Below are 23,519 nucleotides of genomic sequence, written 5' to 3' on the forward strand. Positions count from 1 at the left end.
AGTCACGTGATTGTAAGAAGAGGTACTAAATATTTCTCGATGCCCCGTTTTCCAACAGGAGATATTAGTTGACACCTAGCGGCTTAGCACGGTCGCGTTTTTATCCCTTGTCACCATGCCTGTCACGTTCTAACAAGTATGTAAGTGCGAAAGGGGCGCGCATAGTGATAGTCGATAAAAATGGAACCGTGCTGAGCCCGCTAATGTATATCGCCGGTTGGAAAACTGGATATCGTGAGCCTTGTGTGCCGGCCAAGTGACAACCCAGTGCAAATGTGTGCAAGAAGTTAGAAGTTCAAGTTGTTAAAAAATACCACGAACAAGTAGGTCACGATGGACGATGGTGTAGGATGATGGCTGCATTAGTTAGACCGTCTCTCTTTGGGACAACGAAAGCAATGTCGCGCTCAAAAGTCAAACGTATATTTTAAAATGATTATAAATTATAATAATGTGTTAAGTCAGCAAATAGGTATGTTTCTGCTAAGATGTCATAAAACACCTTCGATAAATAGGTACCATTTCACGAGACTTACGTAGACATGTATGTACGGGAAGTCAACTGACAATATTGAGTTAGATACCTATCGATAACTTTTCGGTAAAGGAAAAGCAGAAACATACCATGTATAATAACAGACCCTGATTTTCCGTCAAAAAAGCTAGCTAGAGGTACGCGTTTTGTAGTTGTTGTCTATCAGTAGCAAAGAGCAACGCAAAAACCATAATTAAAGGTCTCTTTCCTCGTTTTTTTTCGACATTCAAAAATATTTAAAATTAAGTAATCTTCTCATCTCAACCCTGGTCCCGTAAGAATTTAATATTACCGATTTTACAACAATAGCCTTAATTATTTCATGTTCATCACAATTATGAAATTTATGAAGACATCGCGGTTAAGAGATAGCTAACCTCAAAGTTCCTTTAAATGTCACTAAAATTCCACGGATCTTCCCCAGCGGTTGTGTAGGCACATTCTGTTCGTTGCGAGCGAAAGGTCACACTGTGCTGTGTTTATTTCAAACATGAAGTGCATTTGCAACGTTCACAAGTCTCGTAACGTAATTTTGCTATAATTCTATGAAGTACAAACTGAGAACCACATATCGGCACCAGCAGGGCCGGATTCTTCGAAATATGAAATACATACGCAATAAGACCTTAAACGAAAAAAAATATTTAGGTACTTACGTACCTACTCGTAATAATTGTGGAATTTTGACGTGACCACTGCTAATTTAATTAATACCATAATACTAATCAACCGCATAAGATAACATTAACAAATGCAATATTTATCAGGTTGATAATTTAAATATTTTATATGAGACAGAAACACAGTAACATCAGGAATATGTAGGTAGGTAACATGCATGACTCCTAGGCTGAATAGCTACATTAGGCTTTTTTGTTAGGAAAGTTGTTACGAATCTTCAAAACTCATAAAGGTATACTCAAACAATAAATACTCATCGCAATCCTGCTCTGCGTGTCACGAACTGGTAATTCTGAAAACGCGACTGTAATATCAGAATATGCTAGGTATATTTGAGGCTGCAGCAGGCGTATTATTGGATCGCTTTATCCACAATTAGCCACGTGATAAAATAACTGTCACTTTTTAACTCCGCGGGATAGAAAGTGACGGACACCGTTTTATCACGCTGTCACGTAGACAAAAATGACCATAATATCCGTACTGATGTTAACTTACGAGAGAAACCAGGTAACATGGTTTAGGTACCAACGTATAACTGAAACTGACCAGGCGATAAATTACATCAACACATAAAAATCATATCAGTTTGATTAAAGGCAAAACTATAGGTTATAAAATGTTTAACATCAACTAGACACTTCCTCCTTGTTGATTACAGCTTAGTTGAACTTTTTCTTAATGCTCAAGTCTTCTTACTGTAACCAGTTCAGAGTTTCGCACACCTTTTGCAATGTAGCGCTTGACAGCAATGGGCGTGAAGAGGTTGTATGTTTGAGATTTTAAGTTAGAAGTTTTGCGCGTGGACAATAGACTCATGTAATATTCGTGTTGAATTTGAAATTTGACGGCATCGGCATGAGCAATGACAATTGAAACCGCGACATGCTACATTAGTCCCACTTACATTTGTGTAGGCATCGACGGTAATATTTCATACAATAACATTTTTGTCACGTCATCATAGTCTGAAAAGTAGACTTGTGTTAAAAGCATACCTATGCATGTTCTAAATCTAGAAACAATACTCGTAAATGTTTAAACTTTTGGACCAGAGGTTTTTAATAGGTACTTATTCTATTCTAGGTATTATTTTGGTAAACCGTGGCTCGGCAAGCCCCGGTTCTTAAATTTGCCTACTTTAAAAATTTCATACATTTATAAGTGTGAAAGTAGTAGGTAAGTAAGTACCATAGACAAAACTGCAAGTTCATATTGAACATAATAAAAATTAAAATGCCTTCTTTGGTGCAGGTATCTTATGTCATTTATTTTCACATTGGTGGTTGGAGTGGAGTCTATAGAGTTTTGCGGACTAAGATTCTTATGTCAGCGGACCACCTAAATTCCCCCAATTAGCATTATGCAATCGTTTTGAAAAAAAAAACATTATCTTGGTGAAGTTAAAACATTTATACAGCGATATAAAAGCGGATATCCTTGCACCACACCGATCGGCGCAAACACATCCAACACAATGTAGAAGCAGGGAGATAATTTATGGGAGAGGTCTCAGGATGGGCACAAAATGGTGTTTAGCAGCTGTCGACAAGCAAAAAGTTGTATGAGATTTTGCTATGTACATTCCGAAGTGTATTTGCATTTCTTCTATAGCTTCTATCCATTTTATTTGTAAACACAATGTATTCACACTGGTTCTTAGCAAACAATTTGGTTTGTGCAGATAACTCAACTTTATGTACATACATATGTTGATAGTTAATATTAATCAATATTCTTATCTTTTTTATCCTAAATTTTTCTGTCGGCCATTTTTTCTTTTTCTTTTGTACATATCTTGTGTGTGCTACTGTACCTTAAAAACATCATATCAGCAAATACTGATCGAATGCAAATATGTGACGGATTTCAATGCGTACACGGTGCAGCAATGCAAGTCCATCAAATAAGACTGCTCCAATAAGTATCTACATTCTCCACTTCATGTGATATATGTTGGCCATCAGGACATAAATGGCTGGACTAATGGTCAGTATACACCAGCGCCCATGTTAACATGTTAAATACTTTACACGGCTAGAAATGATGATGATAAGGAATCTAAGAATGATAATGTTCAGTTTGGTGAATGTGGTAATAGGTCGTTACACCAAAGCGAATGTGTTGAACTAAACGAATATACATATAGCTTATCGTATCGAGTGCTTTTCTATAATATTATTCATATTAGCCTTTTAGCAAGCAGACTTAGATACGTTCCTTCACTCATTATCATTGTCCTTACTGAATCGATGTAGTAATCATGCACATGAGCTAACTAAAGCACATATAAAAAGGATAATATCAGAAAGTTCTTTTAAAAGAACTTAGTTGTAACCAGCTAGGAGTTATTCGTACACAATAAACTACTGTAGGTAGGTATATGAACCATTCCGAAACACGAAACAGCTAAATTGCACTTTAATTTAGTGCGTAACTAAACAATCGTGATACCCGATTCAATTACCGCTTAACAAATGCCAATTACACTATCAAAATCGTATTTACTCCGTTCTCATGCTGTATTAGGTAAATAAATACAATAAGGTTAACGTATTGTGGAGCCGCGTAATCTGGCGATCGTCTCGGAAACTGTGTCGCTGGAGGCGGCGTGTCTTTTACTAAATCACACGGTTCGTGTATTGGTTATGGTTATAGGGTTGCTTTGCCACTTGCTAGAGACAATAGCAGTTTGCTTTCGAATGCACTGTCCGTAGTACCTATATGTAGTTGAAAAATAATTCTTGGCGCAAGCAAGTAACTGAGTCTAACGGAAGTTTTCTACCTAAAAACTACATAGGTAACCTGCAGGTGCAGGTAGGTATTTAGTGTTGGCTAGTAAGTAAAATTAACAAACCATAAATACTTCGGCGATTGCTAAATAATATTGTCATTTGATTGGCTAATTTTCAGGTCAGTACGTAAATACATGTTTACTTTTGTTGAGCAGTGAAGTGATTTGTCAACCCTGAAGTAGGGTTTTTGTGGGGTATTTGAACATAGCTGTTCTTCCGTATTCACCACGAACCAGTCACTTGTTGCGCGCCGAACGATATAAAACGATATAGTTTCTATACAATGTCCTTTTTAGGAATGTCTATTTTATGGATGTCACCCACAATTATGAATATTACAAGCAAGTTGGATTTTGAGGTTTCTTGTAATATGTAATAATGTATTTCTTGTCGATAGCGACACATCTATAGAAGCGCTCAGCTAACACGCCTAGCATGCTGTTGTTATTGCCGTGGAACCGGCTTAGAAACGCATAATATACATATAAGAGCGTTGTTTAATGTTTGTGTTCGTTGTGTAAATATTTACAACATAATGTGTGTATACTGCAGACTCATATCAATAGCAATGCAATAAGTCTTCCAGATAGCAACTTATATGTGTTCTAGATTATGCTCTAACGCATTGCGTCCAGCAAACGTGTAACAAGCAACCGATGCCGAAGGCTTATCAGTATTATTAACTGCTAGACCACTAAACCGGTCAACCAAATCAATCTTCTCAGGGTGCAATATTATATTGACTTCAAAATGTCATAAATTGCGACATAGATAATTTGTTTTGGCATTAGCAAAATTAGCATACATTTTAGATTGTAATGCCAAGTACAATAGTGATCCAAAAGACTCGAGCCCTGTTAGCTCTTTTTTTAGGGCTCGCCTCATTTCTTGACGCCTAAAAGGCTAAAGGCCTATTTTACTAATGAAATAAAAAAGGCTTTTAGCCTTTTTGGCGTCAAGAAATGAGGCGAGCCCTAAAAAAAGGCTCACAGGGCTCGAGTATTTTGGATCACTAAGTACAATATTCAAATTAATGTATTTGTACCTGAATTTTAAGCACCTTGCATATTCATATGCTCACATCATTTCACGTACGATCAATGATTCGTCTTAGACTATTAAGTATAGGTAAGTATAAATTGATCATTAATCGAATTAAATAGTTCGTGTTAAGTTGCACAATACAAGCCTCCATATATTTTTATTAAAATTTGGAGGATGAAAAGACGCATGTAGTAAGTAGTAACGCGTCGCCGTTATTTTAAACATTTTCTTATAAAGTGAAATTTTACAAGTCCAATAACAAATAAGTATAGTAGACGGTGCAATGTGTATAACAGCTCCAAGCTGTCAAATTAAAGCTAAATTGTTATTAATTCCTGACATATGCTAATTTCCATCCTTTCACCGATACTGCCGGAACCAAATTACACCACCATATTTCACCGAAAATGGCTATATTTCACCGAAACATCGTGCTCTATAACCGTCGTTAAGGCCGTTCCCTGAGCCAGAAATGTAAAAATACCCCAATAATTATCCTATTTTTCTAAGAAACGGTGATATTTGTAGACGTGGGAAAAATAAATATAATTCTTGATTATATTATCTTTAATAACACAGCTTTCGATACACGATTCATAACACTTCGCTCGATACAATTTATTCCCAAAGTAACCTCCAATTCGAATTTTTACTCCAACTTTACTCGTTTCTTTACTATGTCACACTATGAAACAAAAAAAGGAGAAAAATCAATCATAACTATAACAGTAATTTGACAGCTTTAGAAAAACGATAATTAGAGGCAATATTTTTAAAATAAATAAACATCAACTAATTCTATCGTAACAAAATATCGACTCCGGCCTGCATGCTCTATCTCCGTCCGTCTTTCGAAATGAGACAGTGATGGCTGAGCGCTCGTGCCAGACGGACCTGTACTAGGTGTCCCCAAAACAAATATAAGATTTACTTATAAAAACTGTGCTGTGTTGTGTGTCCTAGTGATATACCGTGTGCACCAAAACCTTTAAGTTATAATGGGTAACAAGCAATTGAATAAAAAGAAGACATCTCGAAAAAGACAACTCGGAAGATTCCAACAAACAATGGAACTAACGTAAGTAAAAATGTATATTTATTACACAGTGAAATACGTAATTATTACTTAATTTAATATATACTTGATCGTACTAATTTCTAATCCATATAACTTAAAACATTCTAGAATTTAATAATCGCTCCATCTACCGGTTAAACATTGTCATCAATTCATCATCTAAATAGCTTAAAAGGATATTGCGATTCGCGACGTTTACACCACGCGGCACTAGCGCCGCTGCCTAATGCACGGCAAAGACAGAAAACATTGCCGTCTATGTGTGCGTCTCCGTGAGTCGTAGCAAAGACATATGTAAGTCGTAGTTAAGCGGTTGCGGTGTAGTGGGCCTTCCTATAAATACGAGCACACAGTGATACATGTAACGCACACAATTAGACGCATAAAGCGTTCTTTTAGCAATCCATCCACCTATCGAGGGTTCGAACCTAAGAGCCTCTACCATCAGTTTTAACATTGACATAACGCTCACGTCTACGTAATTTACTTTCTGTACATCTCGCTTCCACTATTGCTCGCATATGCGAGTACGAGCGAGATGCATAGAAAGTAAGTTACGTAAACGTGAGCGTTATGTCATTTGTCGCTCGTGATTTGTCATGCGTCTAAACTTTTTACTTTTTTGTCTTTCTAGGAAAAGAAGAAAATTGGATAATTTCACAGCCGAACATGATACTATATCTTTAGACTACATCGAGTGAGTATAATTATTTGACTTGTGCTTTTTAGCCCTACCTACGTAACACAATACACTACTACAATTTATCTTTATTTACAGACTGCAAAATATGGAAATGGAATCTCCGATTTCATCAACCACTGACATTCAAAGTAACGAGTAAGTTCTAATTCTAATTGTGGCATTATCTATGAAAAGGGACCTTATTGTCTATGGCGCTTACGACGCACTGCGTCGCACGGCGTGGTATTTATATCAGAGCATCGTTAATAATGGCGGAAGCGCCATCGACAATAAGGTCCCTTTTCATAGATAACGTCACATATGTAGGTACCTATGTCGCGCGTAACTTCGTGCGTTGCGATAAATACCTACCTACTCAAGTACTCACAGCGGCGGCGTACGAAAAGACCTTAGTTAGATTTAGATACCTACTGTTTTCCTATCAGTGCAGATGCTTATATCTTTTTATGAATTGAATTGATATTCTCAATTATTTGGACATATTTTGTACTTATTTTCCTAGATGGCTATTAGTACTACCTACTTAGCAAATGTTCGCCGAAAACTAAATAAAATGTCGCCAATCAATAATATCGTACGAGATACATTGCCCTCATCAGTTATTTGATATTCTCCAAGAGGTACTTAATTTAAAAAAACCGGCCAAGTGCAAGTTGGATTCGCACACGCAGGGTTCCGTACCATTATGCAAAAAACGGCAAAAATCACGTTTGTTGCATAACTATTTATTTTATTCTGTTTTTAGTATTTGTTGTTATAGCGGCGATAGAAATTCAATCATCTGTGAAATTTTAAACTGTCTAGCTACCACGGTTCATGAGATACAGCCTGATGACAGACGGACAGACGGACGGACGGACAGCGAAGTCTTAGTAATAGGGTCCCGTTTTTACCCTTTGGGTACGGAACCCTAAAAATGTACACTGATAGAATGTAATAGGGTTGCCTGAGTAAGTCCCGGAAATTAAAATCCCGGGATTTACCGATTGTCCGTACTTTCGTTATTCTTTTACGTATTTTTTAACGAACTGGTAGTTATTTTATATTATACCTACCCTACACAATAGTAAATGATTTCCTTTTCTTGAGCGTGTTGACCCATTTTTTATTTTAATAAAACTAATAATCTTGGGCAATTATTTCCATTTTCAATTTCTCATTTACCTGTGATAGAGCATTTTTAGGGTTCTGTAGCCAAATGGCAAAAAACGGAACCCTTAAGGATTCGTCATGTCTGTCTGTCTGTCCGTCCGTATATACAGCCACTTTTTTCTGAAACTATAAGAACTATAGGTACTGTTGAAACTTGGATTTTCCAACAAAAATAGAAAAAAACAATTCATTTTGGGGGTTCCCCATACTTAGAACTGAAACTCAAAAATTTTTTTTGCATCAATCCCATACGTATGGGGTATTTATGGATAGGTCTTCAAAAAATTTTTTAAGGTAAAAAATATATTGAGGTTTTTGATATCATTTTTTTCTAAACTCAATAGTTTGCGCGAGAGACCACCTCCAAAGTGGTAAAATGTGTGTCCTTTAACTTCTAAAATAAGAGAATGATAAAACAAAAAAATATATATATGATGTACATTACCATGCAAACTTCCACCGAAAATTGGTTGGAACGAGATCTAGTAAGCAGTTTTTTTAATACTTACGTCATAAACCGCAATTTTATTATGTTACTTGCTAGATGTTACTATTTGGCTACTTTGTTGCTACAAAGTATTTGACGCCGACTGTACATGTAACCAGCACAATGGTTTATTTACTTTCAAGTAGTTTTCTCCATTGTCATCACTTGTTATAATATAGGTACCTACATAAAAATTTTGAAATTAGTCTGTCTCACTTTTCGAAATAACTGCATTTCTGGAATGCTGCGTTTCGCGGGTCCATGATCAATTTATGAAATAGTAATGGACTAATTTATAAATTGAGTGATGTTGTAAAGAAATGACTGGCTGCTACAATTCTTCGACCGACAGATTTGTCCGGATGCTTAATGAGAGGCAAAATGTGGCTGTTATTGTTCATCATCACTTGATGATAAAAAATAGTGCGAAAAATAGTTGACATGAGTTGCGTATTACCTATTCTCACATGTATCGTACAACGTTTTACAGTACATATAGCCCTATAGGTTAACTGGAAGAGATCCCTCAAAGGGATAAGTTCGCCTTTGTACTTCTTGCTAATTGTATGTTATTTTTAATATGTCTTTTTGTACAATAAAGAGTTTACTACTACTACTAGCCCTTTAAATATTTGACATAGTTACGTAATGTGTGTGTGCATTATCGCACTAGTGCGGTAAAGTCCATATGTGCTGTAAAACATCATACATTTATTTAATTTTGGTTTTGACAGTGAGGCGACCGGCTCAAACATTTTGAACCCACGCATTGCACAGGTGGATGACACTTATCGGGTTCCTAGTATATTAGAGGAAGAAGATACCCATGAGGTAGGTGATTCATGCTAATTATGCTTATTGATTGTAGAGCAGAGAACAATTTTACCTTTTGTACTAACTACCTAGCTAGAATAACATTGTTTCAACTTCGTGTGCCAGAATTCCATCGTAAATTGATTTATCACACGATTCGTAGTCATTATACAGGGTCTTACTTCTATTTCTCTCGTTGGTTCTTTACCACCGGTGCTTTATATGTACAGTCGACGTCAAATATATGTATACATTTTTCACCTTATTACAAAGGAGTATGCTGCAATAGGTACATATCTTTGACGTCGACTGTACATGATGTGACAAATTGTAAATGCTAACACATACAATATATTTTATTTTCAGTTACAAATATCGTTCAATGTGGAAGAAGAGCTTCCTGACAAAACCGTCGGTCGAAGAATTGTCGCAGTTAGTTACCATTCGATTCGATTCCTCACATTTTATCCAATAAAAGATTGTATGGAAACTATATACATAAACGCAATATTTCACCGACAAAATCGCAATTTTCTTGTTTTGTTCATACTTCAAGATGGACTCTTTGTGACCTTGACGTCACGGTCACATATCGTTTTGTTTGGGGCGTTTCGCGAGTGAAGTACGACTGTCGGACTTTGACTATCATTTCTGACTTTTGTATTCCTTTAATGCAATGGATCCCATATAGACTTTTGATCCTAAAGACAAACCTGATCGATTGATACCATAAATGAAAATTAGTCATCTAGCCTATTATCGATAAGTATATATGTTTTTCTTCATCAAATTATCAATAATTTTCATTTTTTAGATTGTTCCCTCTATAAACTCCTAATAGTCTACCTTGGTGCCAAATTTCAAGTTTCTAGGTCAGCTCGAAGTGGGTTAGGTTTTTGATCTATTAGTCAGTCAGTCACAAAAATGCCAGTTTTAAAACGTTAATTTATGAATAACTGTTAGAGCTACGTTTACGAAATTTTGTATTCTAGACAAGATAAGGGGCTTGAATAAATGTGCAAAATTGCATGTGAGTAGGTAAAAGTGGTAATAAAATTATCAATAGGAAGGATCAAGAAGTTGTTGCAGCCAGAATTAAGAATTTACCAAGGAGAGGACATGACACTATAATATTTTAATTCATTTTAAAATGTCATTCAGATTATCAATAAGAGTTTCTTATACCGTATTCGAATTAAAAGAAATATTTTATTAATTACACAATTCTCTCTAGTTTTTGCTCGTATTTAGTATACAACTAACTAATTATTCGTATACAATTATTTATCGTAGAAACACTCGTATAGTTTCAAAATAAGCTATTTTATTTTGTTGGCATTGTCAAACCCATTGACTATTTTTGTTTTGCTTTAATATATGGTCAGTCGTAAAAGTATTAGCGTCAGCAATGGATTTATATAATGTATTTCTTTAAAAAACATGATATTTCATGCTAAGTAACAGAAAACAGTCAAATATTGTACCGGAAATATTAGTCCCGAAAATCCCGAAAGTACCGGGAATTTAATTTTGAAATCCCGGTTCTTTGCTTGGCTCTAAATCCCGGGAATTCCCGGTACTTTCGGTACCGGTATTTCCCGGGAGCAAACCCTAGTATGTAGGACTGTAGGTACTGTAAAACGTTGTACGATACATGTGCCAATAGGTAATTCGCAACTCGTGTCGATTCAAAACACTCCCTTCGGTCGTGTTCGAATTTATCGCCACTCGTTTCGAATTTCCTATTTGCCGCACTTGTAAACGTAATGTAGGTAAGTACTATTACAATATGGTGCTACTTTACCGCATTAGTGCGATAATTAGCACATTACGTAACTATGTCGAAAATTTAAAGGTCCATATTATATACTGTAAAACGTTGTATAATACATGTGCGAATTACCTATTTTTCGCACTTGTATCGGTATGCCCTAATTTTTTAATAAATATCGATGATATACCTGCACAGTATACCTAATAAATAATGATATTATAGAAAACTTGCAGTCATTAATTTGTTTAAATATAAACTGTATTTACCCTTATAATTAAATATTATTGAAATAAGAGTTGACTTCATTAAAATGAATATTTAATTTGCACTATGTTTCATTTATTTTTCCAATTTAACTTTAACGCCATCTATGAGATGCAGCATGCTTTTTTTCAGTATTTAGTAATACGTTTTACAAATCAGTGTCCTGTTAGTTCATTTAAGTCGCTACTTCTTGCGTGGCGCTGTTGTATCGTCATTGTATCTAGGGGCGGGATGGGTGGCGTGAGGGGAGGCTCGATTGTAGATTTCATTTGGGTACGGGAACGGCCTTAACGCAACATAGAAAGTGAGGCCTACTTCTTGACCGTTCAAAAACCACTTTCGTGTGGATATCTGATCTAATGCCTATACAACATGTGCTGGGCTACACCATATTTTATTTATACATATTGCTGATGAATACAATATTCGCCTGAACATGTCTCTGTTAGTTAAAGTAGTTGTATCATTCTAGTAACATACATGGACAGATAGAGAGATAAGACACCGAATTTATGTGTAATCATAGAAATCAAAGGCTTATTATAAAATTTTACAAAAATGTCAACATAATAAACCCTGCGGGTAATTTATCTACAAATTTATAACAGCGCAAGTGTTTGCGCCTTTACTGAGCCTTTACTACACGTTTCATTAGCGTAGATAGTGTATATACCTTTACTTAAATATTCCAAAGCCAAGTGCTAGCTTACACCTTGACGATACTGGAAAGCCCTGGCTTGTAATTCTACAACTACTTATCCCTGGTCAATGTAAACTAGCCCTTGTAATGGCTGTTTAGGCACACGGACAGCCTAGTTCCAGTCGATATCAAAATGGAGTACGCACGCTCGTTCAAACAGATTAGCATTAATCTTCCGTGCATTGTTTCCTCATTGCGTTTGCGAGGAGAGTTTAGTGAATGGGTTTGTGTAATGTACGATTTCGATTATAAATACCTAATGCTGAACCTGAGAAAACGTCTTAGGTTCTTGCTATATGAAATCTACCTATTTATCGTTCTTAATGGGTTCAACTACACTCTCTTGTAACATTAATGTAAGAAGGGGCATAAACTGTCACAATGAAATCAGAGTTTAATAAAAAAAAACTTGTAATTTACACAAATCAGTAAACAATGGCTTAGTATAAGAATTAATGGGTCAGCCACAGATGGTAGTTTTTAGGGTTTATATTTAAATAACCACAAAATTGAAGATTTTTGCATATATGCAAGTACAATCTTTGCAAGGGTGCATACTAGTTGTAAAATACACAGGCTAGCTGACGAAACGAAACATAAAATCTAAGATGGAGAGGTAAATAAATGAAGATGCAGGTAATAAAGTCACGTAACGGCCTGTTGCTGATTTCCGCATAATGTCGCATTTATGCAACAAATGATGATAAGCCCATCACAGTTGATTTTCACGCGGATATTATAATCAAAGATTGAATGTTAACTATTTACATGCGTGTTCAAAACATAACACATTTTATCATTGAGGTTGAAAGAAGCTGAGATTTTTAAAATGCAATACAATAAATAGTTCATCATCATCATTAGTCAGCTACCTTGCCAACTGACATCATAACAACAGATGTGATTCAACCTCAAAGTTGCCGAAATCAGCAGTCTTTTTTATTTCACAACAAAGATGGCTAATTTTCTCTTAAAAGGTTTCACAACAATATCTGTGAATCAAAACGCCCACAAAGGTTCATCCGTAGAAGCGGTAAATGCGATTCGTTAATGGATAAGGAAAGTAAGAGTATTTAGTTTGACAGCGCCGCCATCTTGGATTTGGTGGCAGAGGTCACGCGCAAGTTTCTCCACAAACAAACACTGGGTCATGCCGCACATAATACACCGCACATAGTGCTTACCTATAGTACAATCATATCTGCACATCAGTGGAATGTTCAATTCCAATATTTCTGGTAAAGATTTCTAACGAGTGACTTTCGCATAATTACTATTAATTACTATAATTAGTAGATAGTTAAAGGTCTTAACTTTTAGTAAAGCAATCGTACTTAGATTGCTTTATGATTTGATATCGGAGTACCAATGTAGGTACTACTTAAAGGTACTTACAAATAAATCTACGAGTAGGTACATTACTTTTTATTGATATAGCTACATAGTTTTTACCTTACAGAAAAAAATCTCCTTTGTTTCAATCAGAGTTACCTATAAAGTTGAAGACTTAACGCCCCAAATAAGCCGTGTCATACTACACCAGTAAGCCAAGAGGAAATGCACATGAGTTCACGGGCGTTGACCCGGCTAGCCCGCCCAGCCACCGTGACGCGGCCTAATTCCTCTCATCCACACCGGTGACGATGTGGATACCACTTCAAGGCTGCCCTAAGAATGCCACCTGATTATCAAAATGATAATCAAATCTAGCGTGGAGTCGTGGCTTCGTCTAAACACACATCGCATTGTTTTTATTAAATCTTGTATTATTATTACTGAGCCAGTACATACTATTGTAAGCCTAATGATATGAATTTCGACACATTCCCAGCGCGCATTATTTTATTTTATATCGCACTTGCTTATAAACTGTTTTACCAAGCAACTACGGTTGTAAAAAATAAATTAGTATAAAAATCGGGCTGAATATTTTTGACCGCCGGTGTAAAAAATTACCAATATTTAACATTTTTAGTTTTACAGTTATCAACTTTTATTTAGACTTAAACATGATATAGGTACGTATATAAAGTAAATAAGACTATGAAGAAACAGAAGTATGTTATGAAATATTTTTTTATTTAATTTATGTAGACGATTTGACTCTCGTTAACAATTTTGGACGTATCGCCCTTATTACCTACACAATGTATTATTAGAAAACCTCAGTAAGTAGAGTGTCAAATTTCTTTTTACTTAGAACTGGTGGTCGTGGTCGTGAGAATCAAATACCGCTTAAGTAAATAATTTATGTTGAAATTACTTACTGGGAAACGTTGAAACGTGACAACAGCAAACTAACATTTTGTTATATTTGTGAAGAATAATTACTTACCTAAACAAAAATCTAAGAATCGAAATGATACAAAATTTTACTTGCCCTTCAAGTTATCGGTAATAATGAATCAAAGAAGAACAAGGATCCGGAATAAATCACTTATACTCTCATAATAGATACATCAAGCGAAATGTCCAAGATATTATCGGAGTAAAGCAAGCGTGGCATGCATGTCAACGCGCAGAGGCACGTGCGACGCATGCGCGATTGACAAGATTATGCGGCATTAGACGAATATGCAACGAAGCTGTTTAGTGCAATGTCTAGGTCGGTCCGACAAGAATAACGCAGGCTTATGTTAGACTAACTGACTCGAGTTGTCTTTCAGCGAACATGCTGTGCATAAGGTTCGCGGATGGATTTTTGATGAATTCTTACCAAAGTACGCGGTATGAACTTGTGTAGTGAGAGATAAATCTGACCTGAAAGAAAAAAAAATATTGAATCTTTCCAAACATGTTATTAAACTGACATCAATGACATCAACAGACACGACCTAAGCCAATCTTAACTCCTAATTCCTATTTAAACCCTTGCTAAACGTTGGGTACAGTTATATTTATCTGACGCGTAAAATGCAGGTCCGTATTTACGCCGCAGCGGAAGGTACATGCATCACACCACGACTACGTCGGCTCTTTTGTTCAAGATAAAGCCACGCTATTACCAGCATTTTGCGCGGTCGCGTACGGCTAGAGGCATAGCTTATCGGGTGAGGTAGTGTTGCTGAAAAGCAGTAAGACTAGTAAGAGCCCGATGATACCGACAGTCAATGCTAAGTAACTAACAATAGATAACTGATAGATAATGTAAACGAAACAATGGACTATGGATTATATTAAAATTGAATACAAATATGGAAACAAATAGAAATGATACGATACCTACAGGCATACCAAAAAGTATACAACACTGACTAATTTCAAGAACCTTCTTTTCGGTACCTACCTATTTTAAATAAAAACTGGAAAGACATTAAAAACCACAAACACATTTTAAAATCAGTACTCAATCTTGGCAATTTATGATATATGATCGATACTAGATAGGATAGAAATAAAAGAGAGTTTAGATGTCTACCCTAAAGGCGCTAAAGCGGCAACGCGGTCCAATAACCCCGCTGTATCACAACAGCAGCCAGGCGGAAGTGATAAACTTACCGGCCGTGAGGCGATCAGATTATTGGCGTCACTACGATATATTGGCAGAGAATGGGGTGCCAGTGGCAGCAGTGAATAATCGAGACGCCATGCTCATTTGCCATATTTAAACCACGAGTTTAAATTGGGAGAAAAGGGTTATTCTCCAAAATGACACTACAACCTTTACTGAATTGCGATTTGGTAACCACGCATAGCATGGCCAGCAAATATGAAACTCATTTGAGTCCCTCAATAGAGAAATGGTTAATTCTGTTCACAATTATCCTACTCTACTCTACTCCCGATGTAGTCCCGGTGTAGTTCTAATTCAAATTTCAAATATCATTATGTAACACAATGTGAACTAGCAAAACGCATTATTTACAAAGTTACAAGCAGCAGTATCCATCTACATATTCTTAATGGATGAAGCGTAATTTTTTGGGTTCCTTACCCAAAGGGTAAAAACGGGACCCTATTACTAAGACTCCGCTGTCCGTCTGTCTGTCTGCGTAATGGTACGGAACCCTTCGTGCGCGAGTCCGACTCGCACTTGGCCGGTTTTATTGTTCTTTGACGCAACTACGAAGGTTCGTGAATAGAAAATGTCTAAAAGCAATTAATTCTAATACTTATTTCTAATTACATACTTATTTTTAAATATTTTAGTAAACGTTATGTTATTGTAATTAAATCAGTTATTAAAATTCGTACAACAACGGTATCATGTTGATTAATCACGCAAAAACGAGAAGTTTAAACAGTGGTTGTAATAATACATTACACTTGCAAATTTAAGTAACTACGTATCCAAAAGTTGCGAAAATCTTTAAAGGTTGCTGTAACTTTCGAACTGCCTACTTCGTTGCACAACCGATATTTACGACGGTTGTGTGACACTCCATCATTAACTTTATTGGCCAGAATTCGTCAATCTATATTATTTATGACCGCTGTGACAGTTTCGCGTTTCTCTTTCTAAACACAAAAGAAAGGACTTTCACCATTATTTTTGATGATTCCATTTTTATCGCTCAACATCAAGCTATTAATTGTTAAAAGGTCTGATACAATCAAACCGGTGATTTATTTAGTCACGCCCATTTTTCTGCCTCCTATTGTATTAGTTGTTTATTTGAATTTGAATGTTGTAAATTAATCAACAATAAAAGTAAGAGTGAATTATACTTAGACAAACTAAAAGCTAGTTATAAGCATAAACAATATAACAAGTATGAGTATTACTGTGACACGTTACATACATTATGTACATACAAGAAAGTCATGTCCAGTTTTCCACTGGTAAATAAAAAAACATTCTTATTTTTTAATAATATCCATTTAGAGATTTTTACAGTTCAGTCTAAGTATGGTGAAATATAATTATGTATTAGCGAATCGGCTGTTCGCATCGATAAATTAGCGGCGGCAACCATTTAAATAGCATTTACCTGCTACGTTCCGTTACACGCGTGGGAGATCTAAACAAAAGGATTGCCTCTATTCAAACATACTCGTATGAATGAATCCGTTTATAAGCATACTATTGGTTTTAAAAAGTTTTTACAGTTGACATACATAATGTTCTTTGATTCATGAAATAACTTTATTTCCTCTGTTTGCATTACAAACAATACTCATCATAGCATATGTAAAATATGTGCTGACGATATAAATCACTAATACTCATCTAATGATAGAACCAAATCATCAATGTCAACATATAAAATTATGATTTATCTAACGTGATGATATCCGTTTTGGTAAGATGAAATCTTTTGCACACAATATTCCTTTATCCGAAAGCAAAATCGAAAGTCATACATCAGCGTTCTAAACAGCTTTTACGTCTCCATATGGCTCGTCGTAACATCAGAATGGTACAATAATGTAGTGTAAAACTGAACGTAGAACGAAACTCATTGTTCCGGTGTTAGATTGATGGCACTGGTACAAAGGGCAACAAATGGAACGACACAACAAAGACGTTTAATGTGTTAAGAATAAGAGTGAGAATAAGTTAGGCCAGTTGAGTTTCAGACTACACATCGCGTGCTGACAATGTGAGAAGCCGTGGGAGAAATAGTTTATGGAACATGAGAAACAAGGTTTTAAAGACTTATTTAGACAACGAACATAATTTTGGTTTGATTTTGACTACTTATTAAGTTAGTCACGTTACCAAGAAACGATTTGAGGACTTAGAGGTGTTTTGCAAACGTACCATGATTGAAGATACTTTAGTTGATTGACTCTGACCACGCTAGCTTGGCAGTAAGAATGCATAATTGCATACATCCATACTTTATTAATATAATATTATAAAGGCGAAAGTGTGTCTGTCTGTCTGTCACCTCTCCACGCTTAAGCCGCTGAACCGATTTAGTTGAAATTTGGTATAGAGATAGTTTGAGTCCCTGAGAAGGACATAGGATAGTTTTTTTATGTCGGAAATCATCCCTGAAGAGAGTGCAAACGGGGGTGGAATTGAAAGAGTTAATGAATTGGCTAATAATTGATGTAAGCAATGCGCGAATTGAATGATTGCTTAAACATTATCCAGGCGCTATACCTACTTTAGCTGCTGTCACTAATTCCATGCAGACGAAGTCGCGGGCAAAACCTAGTATCTCTATAGGTAGGCTCCATACTTGATGTCGCACTTGGCATGAAAACTTAGCGTGGCCCGAGTCTACAACTCTACATATATCTTATCTAGAAAAGTGCATAAAATCACCGAAAATACCGGTGCTAAGCTAAATGTGAATAGGCTATAATAGACAATTTGTAAGGCCCAGCTAGAAACCACTCCCAGGAAAATCAGAATTATTCGGCAGGAGATGAAAAAAAATGAGGATATCTATAATACAAAAAAGACAAGCCAGGAGCAGCTAACAGCCATAATGGCGAGATCGCAAACAAAATGGGAGGAGATAAAAACGAAACAAAAAATGCTGTCGTGGAACTGGTTACAGGCGGTATGGCGTTACGGAGATACAATCCGCATCCGGAGTCAGTTTGACGCGCGTATCGGGTATCCTGGTCCAGCCGAGACATTGACGGTAATGAGGATTCATTACGCAAATAAAACCTCATGCTACTTTGAAAGAAAAATACATGTGGATAAAAAAACTAGTATGCACGAAAACTGACGAATCAGGTTTAAAGATTTAAACCTGTCTGAACTGTATTATCGTTTTGTTTTTGATTCAAGAAAAATCATCATTAGCATAAAGATGCATAACATTTATTTGACCACAATCCATTTAGGTAATTTTATTTGTCCTCTAGACAAGTCACATACATAGTGCAGAAACCTATCTACCTATTTAGATCTTTGTCCTAAACCTCATATAGGCTCAAGGCGATACAAAACCTATTTAACGTGATGAAGATATTAGATAACAAGGTACCCCGAAACTAAATCGACCAATGTTCCCACGCTAGTCCAGCAAAAAACCCTCCTTCACGGCATCAACCTTATAATAACAAATGAAATATCGTGCGAGCTTCGAGATTCCAGTGCAACTAAATTTGATCCATGTTCAAATCAAAGTACATCAAAAAATCGTGAAGGATACGGAACACTTGGGTGCGGTGTATAACCGGTTTTTTAGAAACAAAAAAATCCACGCAGTTGAGGTCCATCGCCGGGAGCCATCCCACCGCGTCCGCGCAATAATGATAGGGATCTAAGCAATTACTTTGGTATTAAATAATGCGCCCACAAAACAGGCGTGGTTCGTTGAGAAAGCCGAGGCATTCCAAATGATGTCATCTTCTTTCATTAGAGAAACACGGTCAATAGGCAGGTGTTCTGCATGACACGTTTGGCGAGTTCAGATTTATGCAGAACATATTTATTTGTAAGTTTGACTATTATATATGTTTCCATTTCCATTTTTAGAAAATCAGGTTAGAATTTAAAGTAAGTTACCTAACTCTACTCTAATAAGTAGTTTTCATAAAACATAGTTTGACATATCATAAATTTACAATTTCGTTATATGAATTAAGTATTATGATGCTCTAAATCTACTTCTACGCTGTGCAGCGGTCAGGCAAGTCATATTTTTGCATTCTTGTACCTGCTGGTCCCATGATATACATTTTTAATTACATACTTATCAGTAATATCAATGAAAACATTTAATTTTTAATAAATTAAACAGAGAGCGAAGTATGCATTTAAACCAGGGATGTTGCGGATGCAGATTTTTGACATCCACGGACGCGGATTGGGTACTTAAAAAACATCAATTATTATTATTACTGTGACGTCTAGATTCTGTTATATTACAAGGTGATAAATAAAACTCAGTTGGTCAGTCAGGTGTGCTCCGCGACCCGCCTGTACGCCATGACAGTTGACAACAGAATGTCGACTTGCAGGTAGTTCGCATTGCACTTTTATTGTATAAACGTCACATCTCTTCCTTTTTATAATGATTTATTTATTTTAATTTATGCGTTAGCCATGCAACAATTGTTCAGTCATCTCACATCTGTTTATCTTATAACTGCTAGGTTAATTTAGATTCTAATTTCGACATACTACCACCGGTTCGGAAAACAGCGTTAACCTCAGACCCGAGAAGACACGGCGGAAGAAACTCGGCGAGGTGTGGATATATTCATTTCTCAACAGTTCAACAATAAACATTTTTTTAACAATATAACCTTGGAATGTTTACACTATTCCTAGTATCTCTCTCAGTTGCTTAGCGGTCAGCTGGAAGAGATCCTTTAAAGGGATGAGTTCGCCTTTGTACACATTTATTCTATTCTCTTATTGTTATGTACTTGTTTAGCGTAATAAAGTGTTTTAATACAATTATGGTTTTACTTTTACAATATCAGTCTTTCTCCTTCTCCTTTTTTCAGTTTTGAATTTTGAGTCTGCTTTCTTTTATTCAAATTGATAATAACTCGAGGTTTAAATATCTTACGAGTTTAACCTTAATTGATACATATTTTCTTTGGATGCTTACACTTTTCTAGGTATTTCCATTAGCGTTCAAGCTATATACACGTTTCACACAATCAATACCTATTTCGTGAATTTCCAATAAAATTGTAACATACAGGTCGCTTTCCAATAACATCTCGTACATGTACATTATTTATTGGCAACAACTGATTTCCTCAGTTTTACTTGGCTGTTTGATAGGTAATATAGTATAATATATAGATATAATGCAATTTATAATATACGTAAATGGTCCAATGTTAAGTAAGGTAAAAAGTCATACCAGATATCACAACCTATTTAGTTTTACTTGTGTACTGGTATGTTATTTACGCAAACCATGATCTATACAGATAGATTTCTATTACTCGGGTAAAATGATGTAGGTACTTACATGTTTGACCGTTATTATTATAAATTGCATTGGATACATTATTTTATTACCGTTTTTTAATTATAATAATTGCTGAATACAGTATTGACCTCAATTATATTCAAGTATGGTATATCGACTGTACTGTTAGTCTAGCAACTTAATGTTACTTATACAATGAATGATATTATTTATGTTATGAAAACAACTTTAATCCCTGCTTACAATTGGAAGTTGATTTTAGCCTTGACTATAGTCTACAGTAGCCCTTGACTACAATATACACAGCCTTAATTTGACCATGGTTACAGTCACATTAATATTTTTTTTTATAGACATTTTGCTTCCCTTAGGTTCAATTACTTACAGATATATTATAGAGCAAAACTAGCACCTGTGTATGTTCATTTTGATGGTGGCATATATTGTTTAACTCTAATTATGTATATTTTACAAGGAACCAATGGAATTTCATTACCATGAACACGGTTTCACCGAGTACATTGTTCGAAGATTTACTTTATTATTATTCCGTTGCTTTAATAAAACCCTAGGCCATTTTGGGTTTTAGTTCATACTTGGTACTTAGTACCTGTACGATAATTAAACAACGACTTAAGTAAATAACTCTTTGATAATATATATGTACTCTTGCAAATATAGAGGCTCGATCTGCAACCTCAATTTACAAGGTTTGTTTGATTTTGTTAGTTTCAACCTCAACTAGGCAAACTGCAATTTGGTGCAATCAAGATCACGTCTGGTCCTTACGTTTTTATATGTACACAGTATTTATACGTACTAACGTGCCTTTTTATTACACTTAATTAAAACTCATCTCTATCTGGGTAACTGTCCGATATTGACGCCATCGCTTGGCCGTCCATTTTACGGATTTGATTTGATTGTTTTCACTATTAGGAACAAGTCATATATAAAGTAGCGCAGTGGGAGTGCAAGGTTTCACGCATCGTCACTGATTGGTACTTTGTATTTTTTTCAGCATTTACTTTAGATACCTACACAATGTGTGGCATTGTGACGGACCCAGCGTCTATTTATTTACCTTAAATTGACCTTTGACCTGATTGTAAATTTATAGAATTACTATTGTGTTCTTTTGGCACTAAAATTAGTTGATTGGCTTTAGGTAATTTATTTATTTTTAAAATTATTGTGTTCTTTTGGCACTAAAATTAGTTGATTGGCTTTAGGTAATTTATTTATTTTTGGACTTTCATTTAGCCGGCCCGTCGACTTTTATCGGTACTCATTTAGTCCTAGTGCAGCTTTGCATTTTGAATTGGCCTTTGTAGGCACATTTATCACATGCCGGCACATTTTATCTTTTAGGGGGAAGGCGGCGCCATTATCGCAATCCTGTCTACCTGTTTGTTATGTTTGCCCAAAAACTCTTTCAGTTGCCTTCTAACATTTTATCAAATTTGTTCCCATAATCACTTGTTTATTATAACTGAAACCCCTAGATTCAATATTTTCCTTTAGATCGGCGGAGGCTCAATTTTCCGCATTGAAATCACATTTAGAATCATTAGGAATAGATTAGATTAGAAATTTCCAAAGTACAATTCTTGTTGCATCAGTCGAAACACGAATCGTTCATACAAACTCTGTTTTTGCGAAAAGTATTCTTATAATTTGTCGACAGCAACTTTAAAAATCTCCATTACGCTAGCTTCTGAAACGTGCGTACTTGGAAGAGTGCTCGCAGATAGCAGGCACACGACACTCAGGCACATTCTAAAGCGGACAATTAAGACATCATTGTAATACTATCCGTAAGTAAGCACGGAACATGTGCGTTAGGTAAGTACCTTCTAACTACCGAGTTTCTGTACTTAAGGAGTTATCGAAGTAACCTAACGTGTAACAAACAGAACAGGTAGACACATATACATAGGATTGGACCCCAAGACATTAAACTTCAACGAGTCTTTGTGACAATAACCTGAGTTTCACTCCTTAACGTTAATTATAGTCACATATTACTAACAATTTAAATTTTATGGAATTTTTCCTGAGCTATATTTATTTTTAATTCTGAAGAACTTATCATTTGCACTACATGGGCCGATATCCCATGCAGCACTCGCGGAGTTTTCACTCCAATGGTATTTCCTTATTCGGACTTAGGTTCCACTCACGGAGTCTTCACTCCAATTGTAGGTATTTATTCATACGGAACTCGTATCTTGCATAAACTATACATTAATACCATTGTCTTTTCAGCCTATGAAACTCGACTTTTCTAGTTTTCATATTTATAGGCAAGGTTGTGTCAATGTCTAGTTAGTTATTTTAAATACACCATAGTCGGCATCAGCAACCCCGCCCCACCACAATAACCGCGGTACTTGTATTTGAAAACTCGTTTAAATAATTAAATAAAAAACTTATTTAAGGAGGACAAGGTAAGCATTTCATGAGTTTCCAAATGTAATCGATCACCGCGCAATCATTGCTGGCGCAGCAGAATTATTAAGCATAGCCATACCTTCCCAAGGCCCACGGTCCTACCAGCTGTAGTAGGTACTTTCTAAGTTCGGTGGAAGAATTTTTTACATTTATTCGGAAAATGGTTTTTTTTTTATTATAACTATTTTCAACAAAATCTGTTTACTGCACACATGTACGACTCTAGATTCTTCAG

The 23,519-nt window shown here is 35.7% G+C and overlaps 2 protein-coding genes and 1 long non-coding RNA gene across 4 annotated transcripts in view; 1 reads left to right on the forward strand and 2 right to left on the reverse strand.

Moving 5' to 3' along the window:
- Positions 1–22,630, reverse strand: part of LOC134805539 (uncharacterized) — a 624,519-nt gene extending 601,889 nt beyond the window's left edge. Inside the window, exon 1 of the long non-coding RNA XR_010146315.1 lies at positions 22,621–22,630. This is a non-coding gene — a long non-coding RNA (uncharacterized LOC134805539). The remainder of the gene's footprint in view (positions 1–22,620) is intronic.
- LOC134805461 (cadherin-99C) overlaps positions 1–23,519 on the reverse strand; it is a 146,945-nt gene that overhangs the window by 105,231 nt on the left and 18,195 nt on the right. The gene's annotated exons all lie outside the window — the stretch shown is intronic.
- LOC134799455 (uncharacterized) lies at positions 5,744–11,087 on the forward strand. 2 transcript variants are annotated; one of them, XM_063771858.1, is made up of 5 exons: positions 5,744–6,133; positions 6,768–6,830; positions 6,912–6,971; positions 9,210–9,306; positions 9,655–11,087. In XM_063771858.1, exons 1-5 carry the CDS (start codon positions 6,054–6,056, stop codon positions 9,907–9,909), a joined length of 555 nt encoding a protein of 184 aa, XP_063627928.1. In that variant the 5' UTR covers positions 5,744–6,053; the 3' UTR covers positions 9,910–11,087. The 2 variants fall into 2 exon arrangements, with proteins under 2 accessions (XP_063627928.1, XP_063627936.1); XM_063771866.1 differs by lacking the exon at positions 9,655–11,087 and having other exon boundaries at positions 9,210–9,347.

The sequence above is a fragment of the Cydia splendana genome, chromosome 2 (genome assembly GCF_910591565.1).
Source record: "Cydia splendana chromosome 2, ilCydSple1.2, whole genome shotgun sequence".
Lineage (NCBI taxonomy): Eukaryota > Metazoa > Arthropoda > Insecta > Lepidoptera > Tortricidae > Cydia > Cydia splendana.

Coding starts and splice junctions, on each gene's coding strand:
- LOC134799455 (XM_063771858.1), top strand. CDS start 6,054: ATGGGTAACAAGCAATTGAATAAAAAGAAGACATCTCGAAAAAGACAA. Junction 6,134..6,767: donor CAACAAACAATGGAACTAAC/GTAAGTAAAAAT, acceptor TTGTCTTTCTAG/GAAAAGAAGAAAATTGGATA. Junction 6,831..6,911: donor ATATCTTTAGACTACATCGA/GTGAGTATAATT, acceptor CTTTATTTACAG/ACTGCAAAATATGGAAATGG.